The 15,758-nt window shown below is 49.4% G+C and overlaps 7 protein-coding genes across 7 annotated transcripts; 2 read left to right on the forward strand and 5 right to left on the reverse strand.

Annotated features, from left to right (window-relative positions):
* Positions 1 to 216: 216 nt before the first annotated feature.
* On the reverse strand, positions 217 to 1,942 carry ACHE_10727A (cytochrome P450; the record flags this gene model as incomplete). The annotated part of the gene is made up of 4 exons (XM_043282486.1): positions 217 to 379; positions 449 to 627; positions 693 to 1,826; positions 1,871 to 1,942. 4 exons carry the CDS (start codon positions 1,940 to 1,942, stop codon positions 217 to 219), a joined length of 1,548 nt encoding a protein of 515 aa, XP_043131847.1.
* Positions 1,943 to 2,579: 637 nt separating this feature from the next.
* ACHE_10728A (nucleoside transmembrane transporter FUN26) lies at positions 2,580 to 4,002 on the reverse strand (the record flags this gene model as incomplete). The annotated part of the gene is made up of 2 exons (XM_043282497.1): positions 2,580 to 3,744; positions 3,818 to 4,002. 2 exons carry the CDS (start codon positions 4,000 to 4,002, stop codon positions 2,580 to 2,582), a joined length of 1,350 nt encoding a protein of 449 aa, XP_043131848.1.
* Positions 4,003 to 5,113: 1,111 nt separating this feature from the next.
* Positions 5,114 to 6,526, reverse strand: ACHE_10729A (uncharacterized protein; the record flags this gene model as incomplete). Its single annotated transcript, XM_043282508.1, has 6 exons — positions 5,114 to 5,699; positions 5,754 to 5,808; positions 5,860 to 5,996; positions 6,052 to 6,223; positions 6,288 to 6,330; positions 6,389 to 6,526. 6 exons carry the CDS (start codon positions 6,524 to 6,526, stop codon positions 5,114 to 5,116), a joined length of 1,131 nt encoding a protein of 376 aa, XP_043131849.1.
* Positions 6,527 to 8,743: 2,217 nt separating this feature from the next.
* Positions 8,744 to 9,010, forward strand: ACHE_10730S (uncharacterized protein; the record flags this gene model as incomplete). Its single annotated transcript, XM_043282520.1, has 1 exon — positions 8,744 to 9,010. The coding sequence occupies one exon, from the start codon at positions 8,744 to 8,746 to the stop codon at positions 9,008 to 9,010; it is 267 nt and encodes an 88-aa protein (XP_043131850.1).
* Positions 9,011 to 9,546: 536 nt separating this feature from the next.
* On the reverse strand, positions 9,547 to 12,004 carry mdr2 (ATP-binding cassette permease mdr2; the record flags this gene model as incomplete). Its single annotated transcript, XM_043282531.1, has 3 exons — positions 9,547 to 10,008; positions 10,064 to 10,699; positions 10,763 to 12,004. The coding sequence occupies 3 exons, from the start codon at positions 12,002 to 12,004 to the stop codon at positions 9,547 to 9,549; spliced, it is 2,340 nt and encodes a 779-aa protein (XP_043131851.1).
* A 537-nt stretch (positions 12,005 to 12,541) lies between these two features.
* On the forward strand, positions 12,542 to 14,070 carry CDC37 (Hsp90 co-chaperone CDC37; the record flags this gene model as incomplete). The annotated part of the gene is made up of 2 exons (XM_043282542.1): positions 12,542 to 13,500; positions 13,566 to 14,070. 2 exons carry the CDS (start codon positions 12,542 to 12,544, stop codon positions 14,068 to 14,070), a joined length of 1,464 nt encoding a protein of 487 aa, XP_043131852.1.
* A 480-nt stretch (positions 14,071 to 14,550) lies between these two features.
* On the reverse strand, positions 14,551 to 15,470 carry ACHE_10733A (clathrin light chain CLC1; the record flags this gene model as incomplete). Its single annotated transcript, XM_043282553.1, has 4 exons — positions 14,551 to 14,902; positions 14,974 to 15,074; positions 15,141 to 15,373; positions 15,431 to 15,470. The coding sequence occupies 4 exons, from the start codon at positions 15,468 to 15,470 to the stop codon at positions 14,551 to 14,553; spliced, it is 726 nt and encodes a 241-aa protein (XP_043131853.1).
* Between the last annotated feature and the right edge of the window lie 288 nt (positions 15,471 to 15,758).

Genomic DNA, 15,758 nt, shown 5'->3' on the forward strand with positions numbered 1-15,758 from the left:
ATATAGCGATTTTCGTCTGTTATATAGTAGTAGTCACGAATTATCTACGAAGGTTTATACATGCGACATTACGGATCATTGGAACAGCTTAATTCACATTCTGAGACCAAAAAGAACCGATATCCTTTGTAAGTTGGCAGGAGAGAGCAGAAAAGCCCCGAACAACATGTGGACCATCGGGAGAAAAGCGGCAATATCTCTCCAACACCCATTCCCCTAAACAGCATTAGGCGCAAGCGACACCTTCACCCTCAACGGCGGCCTATCCCACAAATTATACGACTTCTGCTCCACCCAATCAAGCCCTTCGGGAGTTAACTCCAGATCGAAATGCCACAACGTCTTAACCAAAATCAGACGCATCTCTGCAAATGCAAGACTACACAACGAGAGACTCAGTCATACATGCTATCGAACATAGGCATGGAAGGGCAGGGAAGTGACTTACTGCTGCCCGAGACAAACTCGCGGACCGTAGGCGAAAGGTTGCAAAGCGAATTTGTTGTCCTTTTCGAATGTAATGCCGCCGTCGGCTGGTAAGAGCCAGCGCTCGGGGATGAAGGAGTCGGGTTCTGCGAAGTTGGTGGCGGAGCGGACAGTTGAATACATGGCTATAGAGACTGATGTCTGTAGATTTAGTATGATGTTAGTAGAAAGGACTAGATATTGATAGTAAAGGGAAGGATACTTACACCCTCAGGCACATATTGATTGTTAATCATCGCTCCACCTTTAGGGACAAGACGGGGTAGCATAGCCGGGACAGGTGGGTAGATCCTCATAGACTCATCAAGGACTGCATTGAGGTATGGAAGTGAAGCGATCGACGAGAGCTGAATATCCAAGGCATCTTTGAAAGCGCCCCGAACCTCACCCACCAATCGACGATACACGGCCGGATGCCGTAGCAGATAGTACGTAGTCCCCGACAATGTAGCAGCAGTCGTTTCGCTCCCCGCCAGGACGAAAGTACCCGCATTCGCGTCGAGTTCGCCCCTGGACATCGCAAGCTCGTCGTCCTTGTGTTTGAGAATATAGGATGTGAAATCTGGCCGCTCCATTTGGCGCTGCAGTCGTCGGCTAACCCTCTCCACGGCCTGCTGGAAGACGGCATCTCGTCTCTCGATAAGGCGTTTCGGTATCAGGAGTTTGCCCAGTGGCTTGAGGAACGGGTAGAAATAAGGGATCTTGAGGTATCCGCTCACTTTGACGGCATCCAACATCAACGATACCCACCAGTGATACTGGTCGTCACGGAGACAATTGAATGGTTCACCAAAAGATAAATCGCCAATCAAATCGAAAGTTGTGTAATTGTACCAGCGAACGAGATCGATAACCTTCGTCGTTTTGCACTCGACAAGCTGCTTATGTATTTTCTGCACAAGTAGATCCGCATAGGTGTGCAACAAAGTCTCCTGCTCCCGTAACGCCCTGTCCGAGAATGCATGCGCCATGAGTCTTCGCATGCGGGAGTGATCTGCTCCGTTTACTGTGAGTATACCCTCCACGTGGTTTGGAGCCGCGGTGTAGAGTTGTGGATCCTTAACGAATGTTTTCTGACCTCCTTTCTTGTGGCCATAGATGTCTTTCCAAGCCTGAGGTGCGCGGTAAACGAGAGCATTCGGGCCGATGCGGACGACCTCACCATACTGATCGTGGAGTGTCTTGACCCATGAGTGTTGCTGGCCGCGGATCTCGTAGACGATTTGTGGGATGAAGGAGATGGCCGCAAATTTGGGTCCGGGGTAGCGGCTTAGCGGGTGGATGTACAGGGCGTAAACAGCGTGGCCGATGTAGTATGTGAGAAGCTGTCTTTTTAGTGCCTGACAACGTAGCTAATTAGCATCTGGTAGATCTGGCTACGTACCGCGAGAAGGGTACCATATGCCGTGTTCTGAAAAGATAGACGACCCCAGAGGTCACTAAGGGTCAAAGCCATGGCCTATTTGAGCGTGCTCTTGATGACAGTTAGCTGTTAAAAAAAAAAAAAAACAATCAGAATGTCAGATGCTGATAATTGATAATCAAGAATCGAGATTTGGAAAAGGAAACAGGGCACATATGAGAGCGAAGTCAGCAAAAGTCAACCGGTTGCAATATGCGAGCATGACTAGAAAGAACCATCAGACAATAAATCTGGAAACTCCAATGGTTCAAATTGATTGACAAAGGGTTCTTTATGTTTCACTGCCCCAATGAAATATCTCACGTATGTTTCCCAGTGACAAACAAAAGCCAATCAAAGGTGTCATCTTGAATGGTCAGCAGCATCTCTTAGGCCAGGATATTGTTGTGTCATCTTAAAAGGCGACAGCAAATACTCGATCTATTAGGTCATGGCAGATATCTCTTAAATGCAGCCGCAAAAAAAAAAAAAAAAAAACGGTGAAACATAAGCACATGCTGTTCAGACACTTAGAGTTTGTATGCATGAAAACCGAACAGAGAGACCAATGGGAAATCAGAACATTCTTGATCATCTATTACTCAAAATGTAACGCGATATATAGTAAAATCAATCGGAGTCATAATACAGCCATAACTTGCGAAATCTATAGCCTGTGGTAGACTTGCCATCAACCGGCAGCGAGGAAACTCAACAGACTGCCAGCAGTCAATCCTCCAACAAGCATCATGCTCATAAAACCACCAGCAGGTTCTCTTTCCTCTGGCAAGACCCAATAGTTCGTTCCCATCATACAGTTACTTCCCAAGTAACCATTAGTAATACCGAACAGCAGCTGCACGATGAAAAGGTAGAAAAAGTCACTCTGCACGACAGCTCCTCGCCCATGAATGTTGCAGAGTAGGTATAAAGGAATGAATACCAAGCGAGAAACGGCACAAACGAACAGTATTAAGGGACGATGTGCCAGAGATAGGTGTGGGACTAGAACTATCATCCTACCAACCAGGTCTGCTGAGTTCCAAATAAGAAACGCGAATGGAATGAACACAGACGGCTCAAACAGTCGAGACCTGTCAGCATCATCATGGACCGACTCAATCATTACCGTATACACAGGAGCCATCATCGTAATCATGTATACCAAGAAGACGGCCAAGGCGTTCCAACGGAGCTTCTTGAAAAGATCCCAAAGACCCACAGTCTTGCGGTCGACATGCTCCGACAGTATCGATCCATCATCATCAGCCGGCAGCATGGATACCCTTCCTGAGCTCTGCTTGACAAGATAAAGGAAAGCAAATAATGCTGACGAAGACACCAGCGTGGCGGTAATGAAATAGATGAAGGCCGACTTGGTTGATCCCTGCGGCGCATCTGGATCGCTGTTGGGCCCCGGCTTGGCCAGTTGTGTCAAAATCTGCACGGCACTGGGCAAGACCCCTGCCACGCCTTGTCCGGCCATGATGGCCTGGGTATATTCTTCCCGTCCGAGACCCGAGACATACGCATACACACCATTCTGGTTAATTCCCGTCGCCAAGCTGGCACTAAACACCATGACCATCAAGAACTTGAAGTATGTTCCCACGGCGACATCTTCTAGAAGGATTGTGGAGAAGGCCAAGATCGTGAAAACGGTAATGTTGATAAGCAGCGATAAGACAATTCGCCTAGGATAGGATGCGCCTTTCTGCACTTTCGCGAGAGTAAAAGCTGTTGCTAGATTGGTCAATGTCGATACGGACAGAATAGCAGGCTGGTAATGGGCTGCAGCCCAGTCGTCTGACTGTAATCGGTGTCGGAAGTAGGGAGCCGCAGCAAGGAACATGTTCCTGTATTAAAGCAAACCGAGCCCGTCAGTGAACCGGGTAATAACGCAAGCCGCCAACAATCCAAGAAACATACCATGCCCACAACATTGAAACTCCCAAGACGAAGGAAATCCCATATTCAACCTTGGAAAATGGTGGAACACGACTGCTTCGTGAAAGAAGTGATTGATCCTCGGCATCGTGCATCTCACCCGCATCCTCCACGGGCTGGTAGCTCGCTGGAGGGTCGGGCTGGAACCATCTCCGGATGTGATCCATGATTTGTAGAACGTAGACTCTCGTCCCCTGGTGAGATACCGGGGGCAGACGGAGGAAGATGAAGGAAGTCGAGAAGCGGTGTTCCGTTATCAGCTGGTCAATGCCAATGTTGTCATACAGTCACGTGCTGATAATGCTGATAATACTACTGACTTTGTACAGCATTACTCTGTTGCACCGTAGACTGACTGGTATCACGCGTTGCGCAAAAAAAAAAGAAAAAAAAAAGGGAAGATGGGAAAGAGAAGGAACAGATACAGTCTTACCAAGGGCTTCGTTTGCCCACATTTGAAATTTCAGTTGTTCGAGTGATGCATCGCGGCATCATTGCAGTAGGCAGAAGTTGCATTAGGGCTAGGCAAATCTCTTTTCCCTACTAAACATAGATAATTCCATCATCTTGTATATTCCACTAATGCCTCTCTTTCTTTAGTTCTCTTATATCTTCTCGTGTCCTCCCCTTCCTGCGACAACTCCCCTATCGGACGCCCTACGCTTCTCAATATGGCCGGCCCCGACAGCGATATGTCTGGCATCAATATTTCAGGCACCAGCATACATACGGCTCTGGACGGGTTCCTTGAACATGCAACCACCAAGAGAGCGGGACCGAATCATCCTACTGAATTATGTTTCGGAGACCCCCTCTTTCTCGGACCCGAAGAACCTCCTGCCAATCGATGATATCGAGATACGGCTGAGAATCATTAAGAGAGTCAGATCCAAAGTGCATGTTCCGGATGGTAGCTGATGGCTATTTATTTGCCAATAATGATGGCTATGCCCCCGGATGGTCTCCAGTCGCTGCTGGATTGGAGCGACGAGTACGAGGTGCCAGGACAGCCAGCACATCATTGGCTTTGGCCTGTTGTGCTCTAGAAACAAGTTATCACGGCCTAGTAACAGCCTTGGTGCTTAGGTTTGTGCATTCAACTAACACAACTCACTGTACCGAAGCGCATTCTTGGTTTAATCGATGATCCTTTTTGGTTAATCGTGAAGTTACTGTGTCGGGATTTTCCCGTTTCTATTATACAATTATGCCATCGTTATATACATGGTCTTGTTTTTGAACAAAAAAGCTCACATTAAAACTCCTTTTGGCACCCAATCAAGCATTCTTCTGATCCCCCGACTGCTCGATATCCTCCGAGAACGTCAAATTAGTAGTAACCATAATCCCCCCATTCTTCCCCTGTCCCTTATCCCCGGACTCCTCCTCCCCAATAATATGCTCCTGACTCTCAGCCTCTGAGCCCCTCCGACCCTTCTTGAACCCCAACGACGACCCCAACTCAATAGGATGCGCCCCAATACTCTCCCTCCACCCCCGACTCTTACTCCTACTACACGTAGTATCCAACCTCTTATTCGAACCTCCAATCGTCGCCGTCCCAGCCGTCCCCGTAGCACCAGTAGAAGACCCATATGATTGGAACCATCTCGACCGTGTAATGAGCGGTTTGAGACCAGGTGCGCTGACGGTGATTACGGAGACGAGGGCTTCGCGTGATGCCCAGCCGAGGGCGATGGAGAGGCTGGAGATGTTTTTCACGGAGTAGTAGGCGCGGAGGAAGGCGGCGACCATGACAAAGATGCCGGAGGAGAAGAGGCAGCAGAGCATGAGTTTTTGGGTTGGGCGGATGCGGGCGGCGAGGATTAAGGGGATGGGGACGCACATGATTACGATGTCGGTTCTGGAGGGTTTGGTGGTCAGTTCTTCGTAGGTTATGATTGTGGGGAGAACGTACATGATACTGAGGATTTCGATGACGATGTAGTTTAGGGGTCGGACTGTGCAGTTGTCTGGACTTGTTAGTCTGTTTTCGTTCTGGGGATGGGAATGGGTGAGCTTACCTCCAGCATAGGGTTTGATCTGCCAAGTCTTGTGAACCGGGTAGCAGATGAACAGGTGGAAGAATAGCGATGCGAAAAATGTGCAGATGCAGAATATGCTAGCTATTATTGCCAGTCGATGTTGCCAGAGACCCATTCTATATCCAGCGGGTCAGCTTCTGTCGCAGATTGCGCTTCACAGCGAGAACGTACGTCATATTGTTATACAGGAAGATGAGAACTCCCTTAAACGACCAGGCCATAAAGATATAAGATAGCCAGGCAATGAAGGCGTCAATGGACCCTTCTCGCAACACCGGTACTTTGTCATCAGGAACCTCCAAGGCCGTCTTTTCAGTGAGCCCGATATTCGAACCGTATACATCTGTCCGAAGAAAGTAATCGTGAACACCTGTTCGCATAAACCACCTTTGCAAATGTATACATACCAGTGCAAAGGTACAAAAAGACCGTGTGGAACGTCCAAAAGATCTAGAATATACAAGTCAACTCAAACCCAAACGGGCTCCAATGTGGAACGGGATCATACAGTAACAGATCCTAAACACAGATCATCCCAGTAGAACTTCTCTCCGCCGACTTTCCAGCGCGCATAGAGACGGACAGCAATGATGCCCAGTCCAATGGCCCATTCTGCAAAGAGCTCTGCTGCCACATTGTAGGCCATTGCTGAAATCTGGAGATGTGACTTGTCCAATCTGCAGAGATGTCCCAAGTGAAGAATAAACTAAAAAAAAAAAGGAAAAAGAAGAGCCTCACGTGCATTGCGCCCACCAGCCTGATCCCTACTCCCCCAATATGTTCTTCACCTGAATCCACTGTAACAGCTCCTGCATGATAGTCGCTGGAATTACCAGGCTCAGGATGCACCACGCCATTTCCTATCCCTGAAAACCTAAACATTGGGCCATGTCATGCATAATAATTCACTGCATAATACCACATCATCACAGCAGCCTGCATCGACGAATAGAAGCCAAGGAATTAGTTCTCTGTTCCTTCCAAATAATCGAATCGAACCTCGAAGGCCATACTGGACGGGTTGACTGTATCGGAATAAAACCAATACTAGCGCATCCTTCACCCCACATGGCGTAACTTTGTTTCTATATGCCGGGTATCTGATACCTCTGTCCGGGATGTTCTGTAGCCCGTAAGCACTTGTAGGGGCCCAAAGTCGGAAGAAACAGGGATTAAAATTTCAGGAGGAAGCCCTAGATTGATGACTGGGGAACAGGCTCCCTTGGCGTGTCCAGACGCGTCGACACAAGCATCCATAGTGCCCGTCGATCGCGGCGTGCACAGTCCAGAAGAGTCCGGCGGCGCAGTCAATTATATTGACCCGAGTATCCACTGTTCTTTCTGGACGGCTCTTCATCTGAGCTAAGCGGAATGCCAAAATGCCTCGTGCCTGTGCTTCGGGGGTTGTCCGACTCCCTATGCACCTACCTCTTAGTAGTTTGGTAGTCGTGGAACCAATAATGGGAGATCTTCGCATAATTTCCCACATTTCAAACCCCGGTCACTTTCCTTTTTCTTTGTCTGGAATTTCAATTTCTTTGTTATATCCCTACTGCAACGCTGATTCGGCGTTGATATGCAGGCACTGATTCATGCCGAACGTCTTCTAACGGCTACCAAGCAATCAGCACGGCATCCCGTATGCCAACTCGTATACTCCATATCGAAAAAGTGCCCAAGAAACATGAACGTAGTGCGTACCAATGGTGATTTTGTCCCATGCCCCGTGCTCTGAACCCCACAGCGCTAGACACGATAGGCACTATGAACTCTGAATGGCACGGGGAACCGCCACCCGGCTTTTTGGTAGCCGTCAGGTGGCATGCCGAAAATAGTAAATATGCATAATGCTAGCAATGTACATTCCAAAGTTGCCGCAACAGAGAACATGACAGGGCGGCACAATGACATCAGTACTCTGCAGAGCGATAGATACTTCCCCCGTCCCTCGTACGGTCCCAATCTTGATAAACCTCATACAGATCAACTGAACAATAGATACCCAACGTATTGAGATTCTTCTTGCTGAAATGTAAACTGGCATTAATCGTTTCAAGTCCTCCGGGGAAGCGAGGCATCCCGTGTCGATGCCCAGGAAAAAGGTTGAGAATGACCATGGCATGTATGTGGTCGACATATAGCTAATGGAAGTTGAATGGCCAAGTGGCTTTATGGCCACCAAAGTCACCATTTATTTAGGTGTCTTCTCCGTGTTGAACGAGGCGACTAAGCATGCATCGTTGGAAGAGCTGGCGGCTGTCAAAGTCATGTTGAACATGGGCTCTGTTCGAGTAGTCACCGACAGATGGGACACATAGAGCGCATGATGCGACTCTTGGTCGTGATTGGCTTCGCACAAGAAACTGGGCGTTGCGAGTACCTCCCAACGGCCATATCCCAGGAAATGAGCAATCGGAACTCAATTAGTGTGGTGGAATCCCTGTAAGCCTTCCTCCAAGAAATCGATGCCCGTATGCAAGACTAACTCTCTTCAGATTCCTCGAGTTTCTCCCCCTCATCCGGAAAATACCCGAATACATCCGCGCCTCCCCTCCATCAAACCCACAACGTCCATGTCGATGGATTCACCTGGCTCTGCCAGAACCCCGAAGCCCTTTCGCGCTTCAACTCATTCATGGAAGACCAGCGCGCAAACCATCCCTTTTGGTGATACTGATTCCCCGTGCAAGAGCGAATCTTCAATCACGGGGGTTTGGATCTCAAAAAGCCGTTGTTGGTTGCTATTCGTTGTAGACGCGGACATGATCTCATCCATTTCCGGGAACAATTCCCTGACGCGCCCGGGACGCTTATATTGGAGGAATTACCGTCTGTTCTAGATGAGGTGTGTGCAGCGCGAGACATGGATGCTATGGGTGTAGAGACGGTGGGCCATGACTTCTTCGCAGAAAAGCAGCCCGTTCATGGCGCGAGGGCGTACTACTTTAAGCACGTCCTCCATCACTGGTCCGATGAGAAAGCGACCATTGTCTTGAACAATCTCAAACCCGCCATGAAGCACCGGTACTCCAAGCTCCTGGTCGAGGAGTTTATCTTACCCGACCGTAACGCTCAGGTTCTGCCTTGCATGACTGATGTTGCGGTTATGGCATTTTGTTCAGGTATTTAGCGGACCCGGAAACAATGGGCCAACCTGCTGTAAAGTGTTAGGTTGAGGATTTTAAACTTCTGGGAAAGGAAGGGAGAAGGGTTTGGTATTAAATGAGGCTGATTTGCCGGAGGAGAACTTGACGAATGGTTACCATTGAATTGGGGTTAACTGTATATTGTTATAGTGTGAGTATAGCTATGGATATTTGCAGTATACAGCCAAATCAGCTTTATGGTTTGTCGTACTCTGTTAGCACCAGTTGGACACACCAAAATGATACATTAGAGGAAAACAAGGTGAAGCTAAATTACATGAAATTGAAAAAGGAGAGTGCTAGAGCCAAATGAATAAAGCCAAACCCTTATATGTACTCATAAAATATCCAAGGAACGGAAGATACGAGCCTTTCAAGCATACATAGAAATTGTGACCACATGGTGAGCATCGTTAGCTCTAGAGTGTCAATGACTTACTTCTGTGAAGCCACATAGTATAGATGCAATAATGATAAGCAAATGCAAATGAATGCGCAATGCGCTCCAGGAGCAGAACAATTACTCCTTATGCTGTCTCTCAGGCTCTCCACTGTCAAGCTCCGAGAGCTTCTCTTCCGTCTCAGGGCTGACGGGAGCTGTCTTAGGGGGATGCGACGCATCACCACCGCTCATTTGCCACTCCATCAGCTTCGTGAAAGCACCATCTGGGTAGGAGCTGAGCTCCTCGTAGCTTCCCTGTTCAGCCACGGTTCCGTCGGGGCTAAGGACGATGATTGTATCCGAGCGCTTGATAGTGGAGAGTCGGTGGGCGATACTGATTGTTGTGTTGTTGCCACGGAGAAGGGCTGCGAGCGCGCTGTTTACAAGGGTCTCTGACTCCGCGTCGAGAGCAGATGTTGCTTCGTCCAGGATGAGAATGTCAGGGTCCTTGATTAATGCACGGGCGATGGCAATACGCTGCTTCTGACCACCGGAAAGTTGGGCGCCCCTTGCGCCGACTTGAGTGTCAAGGCCGTCAGGCTAACGATTTTGTTAGTTGTACACTCGAATGACAGGGAATATGTCGACTACTCACGAAATCACTGATGAATTGGCAGTTCGCCTTCCGAGCTGCCGCAACAATCTCCGATCTTGTCGCATGCGGTCTCCCATATGAAATGTTCTCAGCAATGGAGCCTGAGAAAAGAACAGGCTCCTGCGACACGACACCAATCTTCCTGCGGAGAGATTTGGCGTTCATTTCGGTGATGTCCTTGCCATCAATGAGAACCTTACCCTCAGTAGGAGTGTAGAAACGAAGAAGAATGGAAGCGATAGTTGACTTCCCTCCTCCCGAAGGTCCAACGATAGCAACATTGGTTCCCTGGGGAATCTCAAAATCAAGACCCTTGAAGATGCTAACGGCCGGTCTTGTGGGGTAACTGAACGAGACGTTCTCGAAGCGGATGGGTCCACGTGCAGACTCGACGTTCTTGCCCTTCGTCGGTGGTATTGTCGGTTGACGATCTTGTAGTTCGAACAGTCGACTGGCCGCACCAACACCCTTCATGAGTTCTGAATAGAAGCTGGATAGACCGAACATGCTAGAACCAGCATAGGCAGTGTACATCAGGAAAGAAGTCAATTCTCCAATACTGATACCACCAGATTGAACCATGCCCCCTCCAACATAGAGCAAAGCCAATATCGTCATATTTCCCATGAGGCCCGTCTGTGTATGGTAGTCAGTATATCGTCCTTTTTTTTATACCAGCTGAATGATCCTGATACATACAGAGCTAAAGAATGTCGCGCTAATCAAGGATTCCTTCTTTCCAAGCTCAAATATCCTTCGAACTTGTTTGTTGTAGCGGTTAACCTCAAGGATTTCTCCAGCAAAAGACTGGCTGGTCTTGACATTTCCCAGACGTTCCTCAGCAATTTTGGTCAAAGTACCCAAATTCCTCTGAATCTGACGACTGAGGTTCCTGATCGCTCGACCGTAGAAGAAAGCACCAAGTCCAATCGGGGGAAGTAACAGAGCCAAAATGCTAGAAAGTTTGAGACTAGTATACGCCATCAACCCAAATCCGGCAGCACCACTGACGGCAGCTCGCAATCCATCCGACAGATTTTGCGTGATACTCTTCCCGACAATGATAGTGTCAGAGCTCAAACGAGAGATCAAATCACCAACGCGATTCGCATCAAAGAACTCTGCGTCTTGCACAAAGGTCTGACGGAAGAGCTTGGAGCGGAGTCTAGCAACGATGCGCTCTCCTACAATACGCAGGATGATGATACGACCGTAGTTTGCAGCGGCACCGCAAGCAAGAATTCCAGCCAGTGCACCATAGAACATCGGAAGGCTCAAACCAAACAGCTCATTGCCTCCTTCTTCCTTGGACTTTGTCGCTGTATCCATAATCTTCCCGATGGAGAACGGAATAGACATGGTGATCGATGACGAAATCAGCAGGAACATGAAGGCAAAAGCGAGCTTCCTGCCCTCAGGGCGTGCGATCATAAGAAGTCTCCAGATCTCGCGGAAACCGGACTTCTTTCCACCAGCACCATCCTTGGCCAGCCTCGCGCTCAGATTAACCTGAGCCGCCTGGGCTGCCTTTTCTGAGAGTTCGAAACCTTTCTCAACATCCTCGTTATCCTTGTCAAGCGTAGATGTACCGTCTGTGTTTGGTTTCGTCGGAGTTGTCGGTTTCGCTTGTAACGAGCACCGTGTGGTGGATAGGAGTCGTACTTGATCGGCGATGCGAGAAGAAGAATCAGTGCGCATTTTACCATTGTTGTAAATCGGCGGTGCGAATTCAAAAGGCTGGCGTAGAGAGCAGTTGTGAGTATTGCGGGCTGGCCCGGAGGCTCCCGAGTACAATCTGATCAAGCCATTCTGGACAGCAAAAGGAGAGACAGGCCTATAAGGCCCCGGATATAGATTCCCTAGGATGTTTCGCTTCGGTTGAGCGACCTGTCTTGTAGTGAAACCCGGAGTCCAGGACGCAATCGACCTGGCCCCGCGCATTTCGGAGGTTTGATAGAACGCGGAATCGGACAGGCTTCAGGATGATGTCACGAAACAAGGGAAGCAGGATGACATATTTCACCGGGTGAATACAAGCGCTCTAGCTATCATGGCACCGCCAAGGAGTGAATGGTTGCTCCAAATGTCAAAGTAGGGCTTGATCGAGACGGGTTGTAAGCTTGGGAGTTCAGCCAGCCTTTAGCGCAATCACCGTCGGAGTCGGGCCAGCATCGGCGCCGGCCAAGCGGCGTCAATTTGCCCATCGCCACCGCCTGCCCTATCAAATGTAGAAGGTGATCGAGAGCTTTCGATGGTTTTGCCTCGATTTGCTAGCGCTGGTTGGTGTGTTTTTTAAAGATTGACAGGTGTGATTCGTCGGGCTTAAAAAGGACTCCTTTGGTACGTCCTTTGGCTATTTTCCATATTGTTCTGGAGTAAAAATTGTCGTGCTAATCCCCTTTTTCTTACTACAGCTTCCCCCGCTTCTACATCCCACTTCACCTATAAACACCTACGTTACTTCCCCGATTTGCCAAAATGGTCCTAGATTACAGCAAGTGGGATGCCCTAGAGCTGTCCGATGACTCGGATATCGAGGTTCATCCCAATGTCGACAAGCGTTCGTTTATTCGCGCGAAGCAGAACCAGATTCACCAGCAGCGAGAGCAGCGCCGCTACGAAATTCGAACTCTGAAATACGAGCGCATTATCAATGACGGACTCCTCTCGCGCATCGATAAGCTACTCCAAACCTTGAAGCAACATGAAAGCTCATCGGGCAACCCCGAAGAATTAGTGTTCCAGGTTATCATGGAATCTGCAGGAAACCCAGCGGAGGACCAGCCCCCTGCACCTCCAGAGGGTGTCCACACGCACGAGAAGGAGCAACCCAAGTATTCGGCTATGATGGGTGCTCTCGTCGACCAAGTTAAGAAGGAGATTGGTGAGGTCAAGTCGGAGGAGCTTTTCCAGGCGTACACCAAGGGTGTGCAGGGACATAAGGACAAGGTACAAGGGCTGCAGAAGGAGCTGCTGCAGCGGCTGGCTCAGTTGGAGAAGGAGGAGGGTAGCAAGATTACGAGTGAGGGCTTGCATGATGGATTCAATACCTCTCACGTTGCGAAGGCCACCGATAAGGGCAAGGCCTCCCCTGGAGGGCAGACTAGCTCTGTTGAGCTGTTGAACCCTGGCGCGGCGCCCCAGCAAGCTTCGTCGTCGGCTGAGACTGATGATGATGACCCAGAGAACGCCAGACCCAGTGATTTGGCAAAGACATTTGCGAAGATCAGTCAAAATGACTACCGAGCTCAGCTTCAATTCATCGGCGATCACCCCGAGATTGTCGCTGAGAAGGAGACGGACGGTCTTCTGGTGGAGGCATTCAACAGTCAGATGGAAGGCAAGGACGACTATGCTCGTCGGTGTGTCCACCATGGTTTACTGTTACAGTACTGCCGTTCCCTCGGTCGGGATGGCGTTTCCCTGTTCTTCAAGCGGTATGTCCTCCCACTCCCAATAGTTGCACATGTAGGGCACAGCATAGCTAACTAATCGCCTCCAGTATCACGACCGAAAACCACCAAGCATCAACCCTCTTCCGCAACGACGTCAACGAAACCTATAGCAAAATTAAAATCCGCGCCACGGAACTCGCCAAAAACGCCTCCGCCTCCAACGACCCGGCAGGTGTCGAGCAAATCCAACTGCACGCCGTCGACCCCAACACCAAGATCACCATCAACATCCCCCCTGAGGGCAGCGAGGATCCGGAAATTGTTCAAGCCCGCAAGATCTTTGAGTCCTTCTCCGCAGATCTGCGCAACGCATTAGCGTCTGAGTCTCTTGACGAGGTTAACAAGGTTCTGGGTAAGATGCCTGTTGCGGAGGCGGAAGATGTTGTGGAAAAGCTTGGAGAGGGTGGCCTGCTTAGTCTCGAGGAGGGAATTGTTGATGCTACTACGGAAGAAGGAAAGAAGAAGTTGGAGGAGATCGAAGCTGAGGGCAAGCGGGAGAAGGCTGAGGAGGTTGGGGAGCCGGGGGAGGGAGTGGTAACTGAATTGGACTAGATCATGACCATTGGATGTTGATGGAATGAGTATATGTCTAAGATATTTTTTACTTAGATGCTATAAATCAAATATGAGATATCCCAAGTGTTAACAGTAAACTATCTCCTATTCTAAGCAAGCCAAATACCAAAGATTAAGCATAGCATTTGATATCTACTTACATCACGATGAAATGGAAAGTCCAAATAGAAACGCAGTAAAAAAACAAAAAAAAAAAAAAGGGGGGGGGGCGGGATAAAATGCAATAAATGAGAACCGAATTCAGAGGCAAACAGGCAGACTTTTGGGGCATGACCATTGGAAGGATCCGGTGTAAAGAGAATGCTAGGGTTTTGATCCTCAGAAATCCTCAGCATATTACACCTCAAGATCTCAAGAGCCAAGTCATCGTCCATACCTGCTGGGCAGAAACCATCTATTACCCTGTATGTATGCTTGTATGTTCAACTCAACTCCCCGGCTCCGTTGACCAAAAACCTAAACTCCACTGACACCCGGCGCATTCTGGTCCTTTCTCAGATCAAGCAGCAGTTCACGGAACCGCTCCTTGCCAGAGCCACTAGCACCACCCCTAGTGCCTTTGCCGGAAACATCGACCAACTTGGCAATACGCTCCCAGCTGGTGCCGCCTGCGGAGGTGTCCTCACGGTTGGCGAGGAATTGTTCGGCGTCAGCGCGGGTTTGGGCGCGGAGCTTGTCGGCCTTGTTGTTGTACGAAACGTAGAAATCGTCGATGTCTTCACGGGCCTTCTTGACGTTCGCTTCCTTCTTCTCGTTCGAAACCTCGGCACGGCGGGCAACGTCTGCGTCTCGTCTCTCACGCCACTCTCTGCAGTAGTGAGAGCAACCGGTTAATAAAATAGATGCAACCAGGAATATAGAGGTTGTAGGCTAGCTTACTTGATGGGCTCGGCCTCCTCCTCCGGAGCTTGATAGCTGGAATAGCCAGTTGGCGGAAAAGGCGCACCGGTTCCGGTGATAGTACCACCAGGTGCAACTTGCTACATAGAAATATTCCGTCAGTCTCCTGAGAATATCCCATATAATCACACGGAAACTAAGCGCACCTCGTTCTGTGTCTCTATGGCGGGGAAAGACGACTCGAATCCTGAGATCTCCTCCGGGGCAGCGCTAGCGGCTGGGGCGGACTCGCCCAGCAAGTCGTCACCAGCATCCTGTCCTTCAGCAACGTGGTCTTGAGCAGTAGCAAATTGCTCTGCGTCTTCTCCGAGTACAGCGCGTTCACGGGCAAGGAAATCATCGGCGTCAGCTCCGTTGGTCTCGACGGGTTCAGTCTGGCCTGTTCGCTCTCAGTTAGGACTATGGGGGAAAATGGGGAATCGAGCTATCAACTTACCAGCAGAGAACTCATCGAGGGAAGGGAAACGGTCCGCCATGTTGGAGGTATGTCAGGTCTTTCGGGATATTAGGATAAGGTTGTATGAGGAAATAGGAAATTCAATTGGATGGAGGGAAAAGAAACGGAAATCAACAGGAATGTTAAGCTGGCGTCTCCAAGAGAGTCCCGTTTGTTTGATGATGGGGGGTTTCTGCCGCTTTGGGGGCGGTGAATGCGAGCTGCTGTCAAGAGGGACTGCAAGCGAGCTTCCTTCACTTGCATAGCTCTCTCCCTGTCAAACTCTTCAAGAGTCTCCTTGGTGAATTCAGCGTCTGCGTTGTTCGTA

This window comes from Aspergillus chevalieri, chromosome 1, assembly GCF_016861735.1.
Source record: "Aspergillus chevalieri M1 DNA, chromosome 1, nearly complete sequence".
NCBI classification, from domain to species: Eukaryota; Fungi; Ascomycota; class Eurotiomycetes; order Eurotiales; family Aspergillaceae; genus Aspergillus; species Aspergillus chevalieri.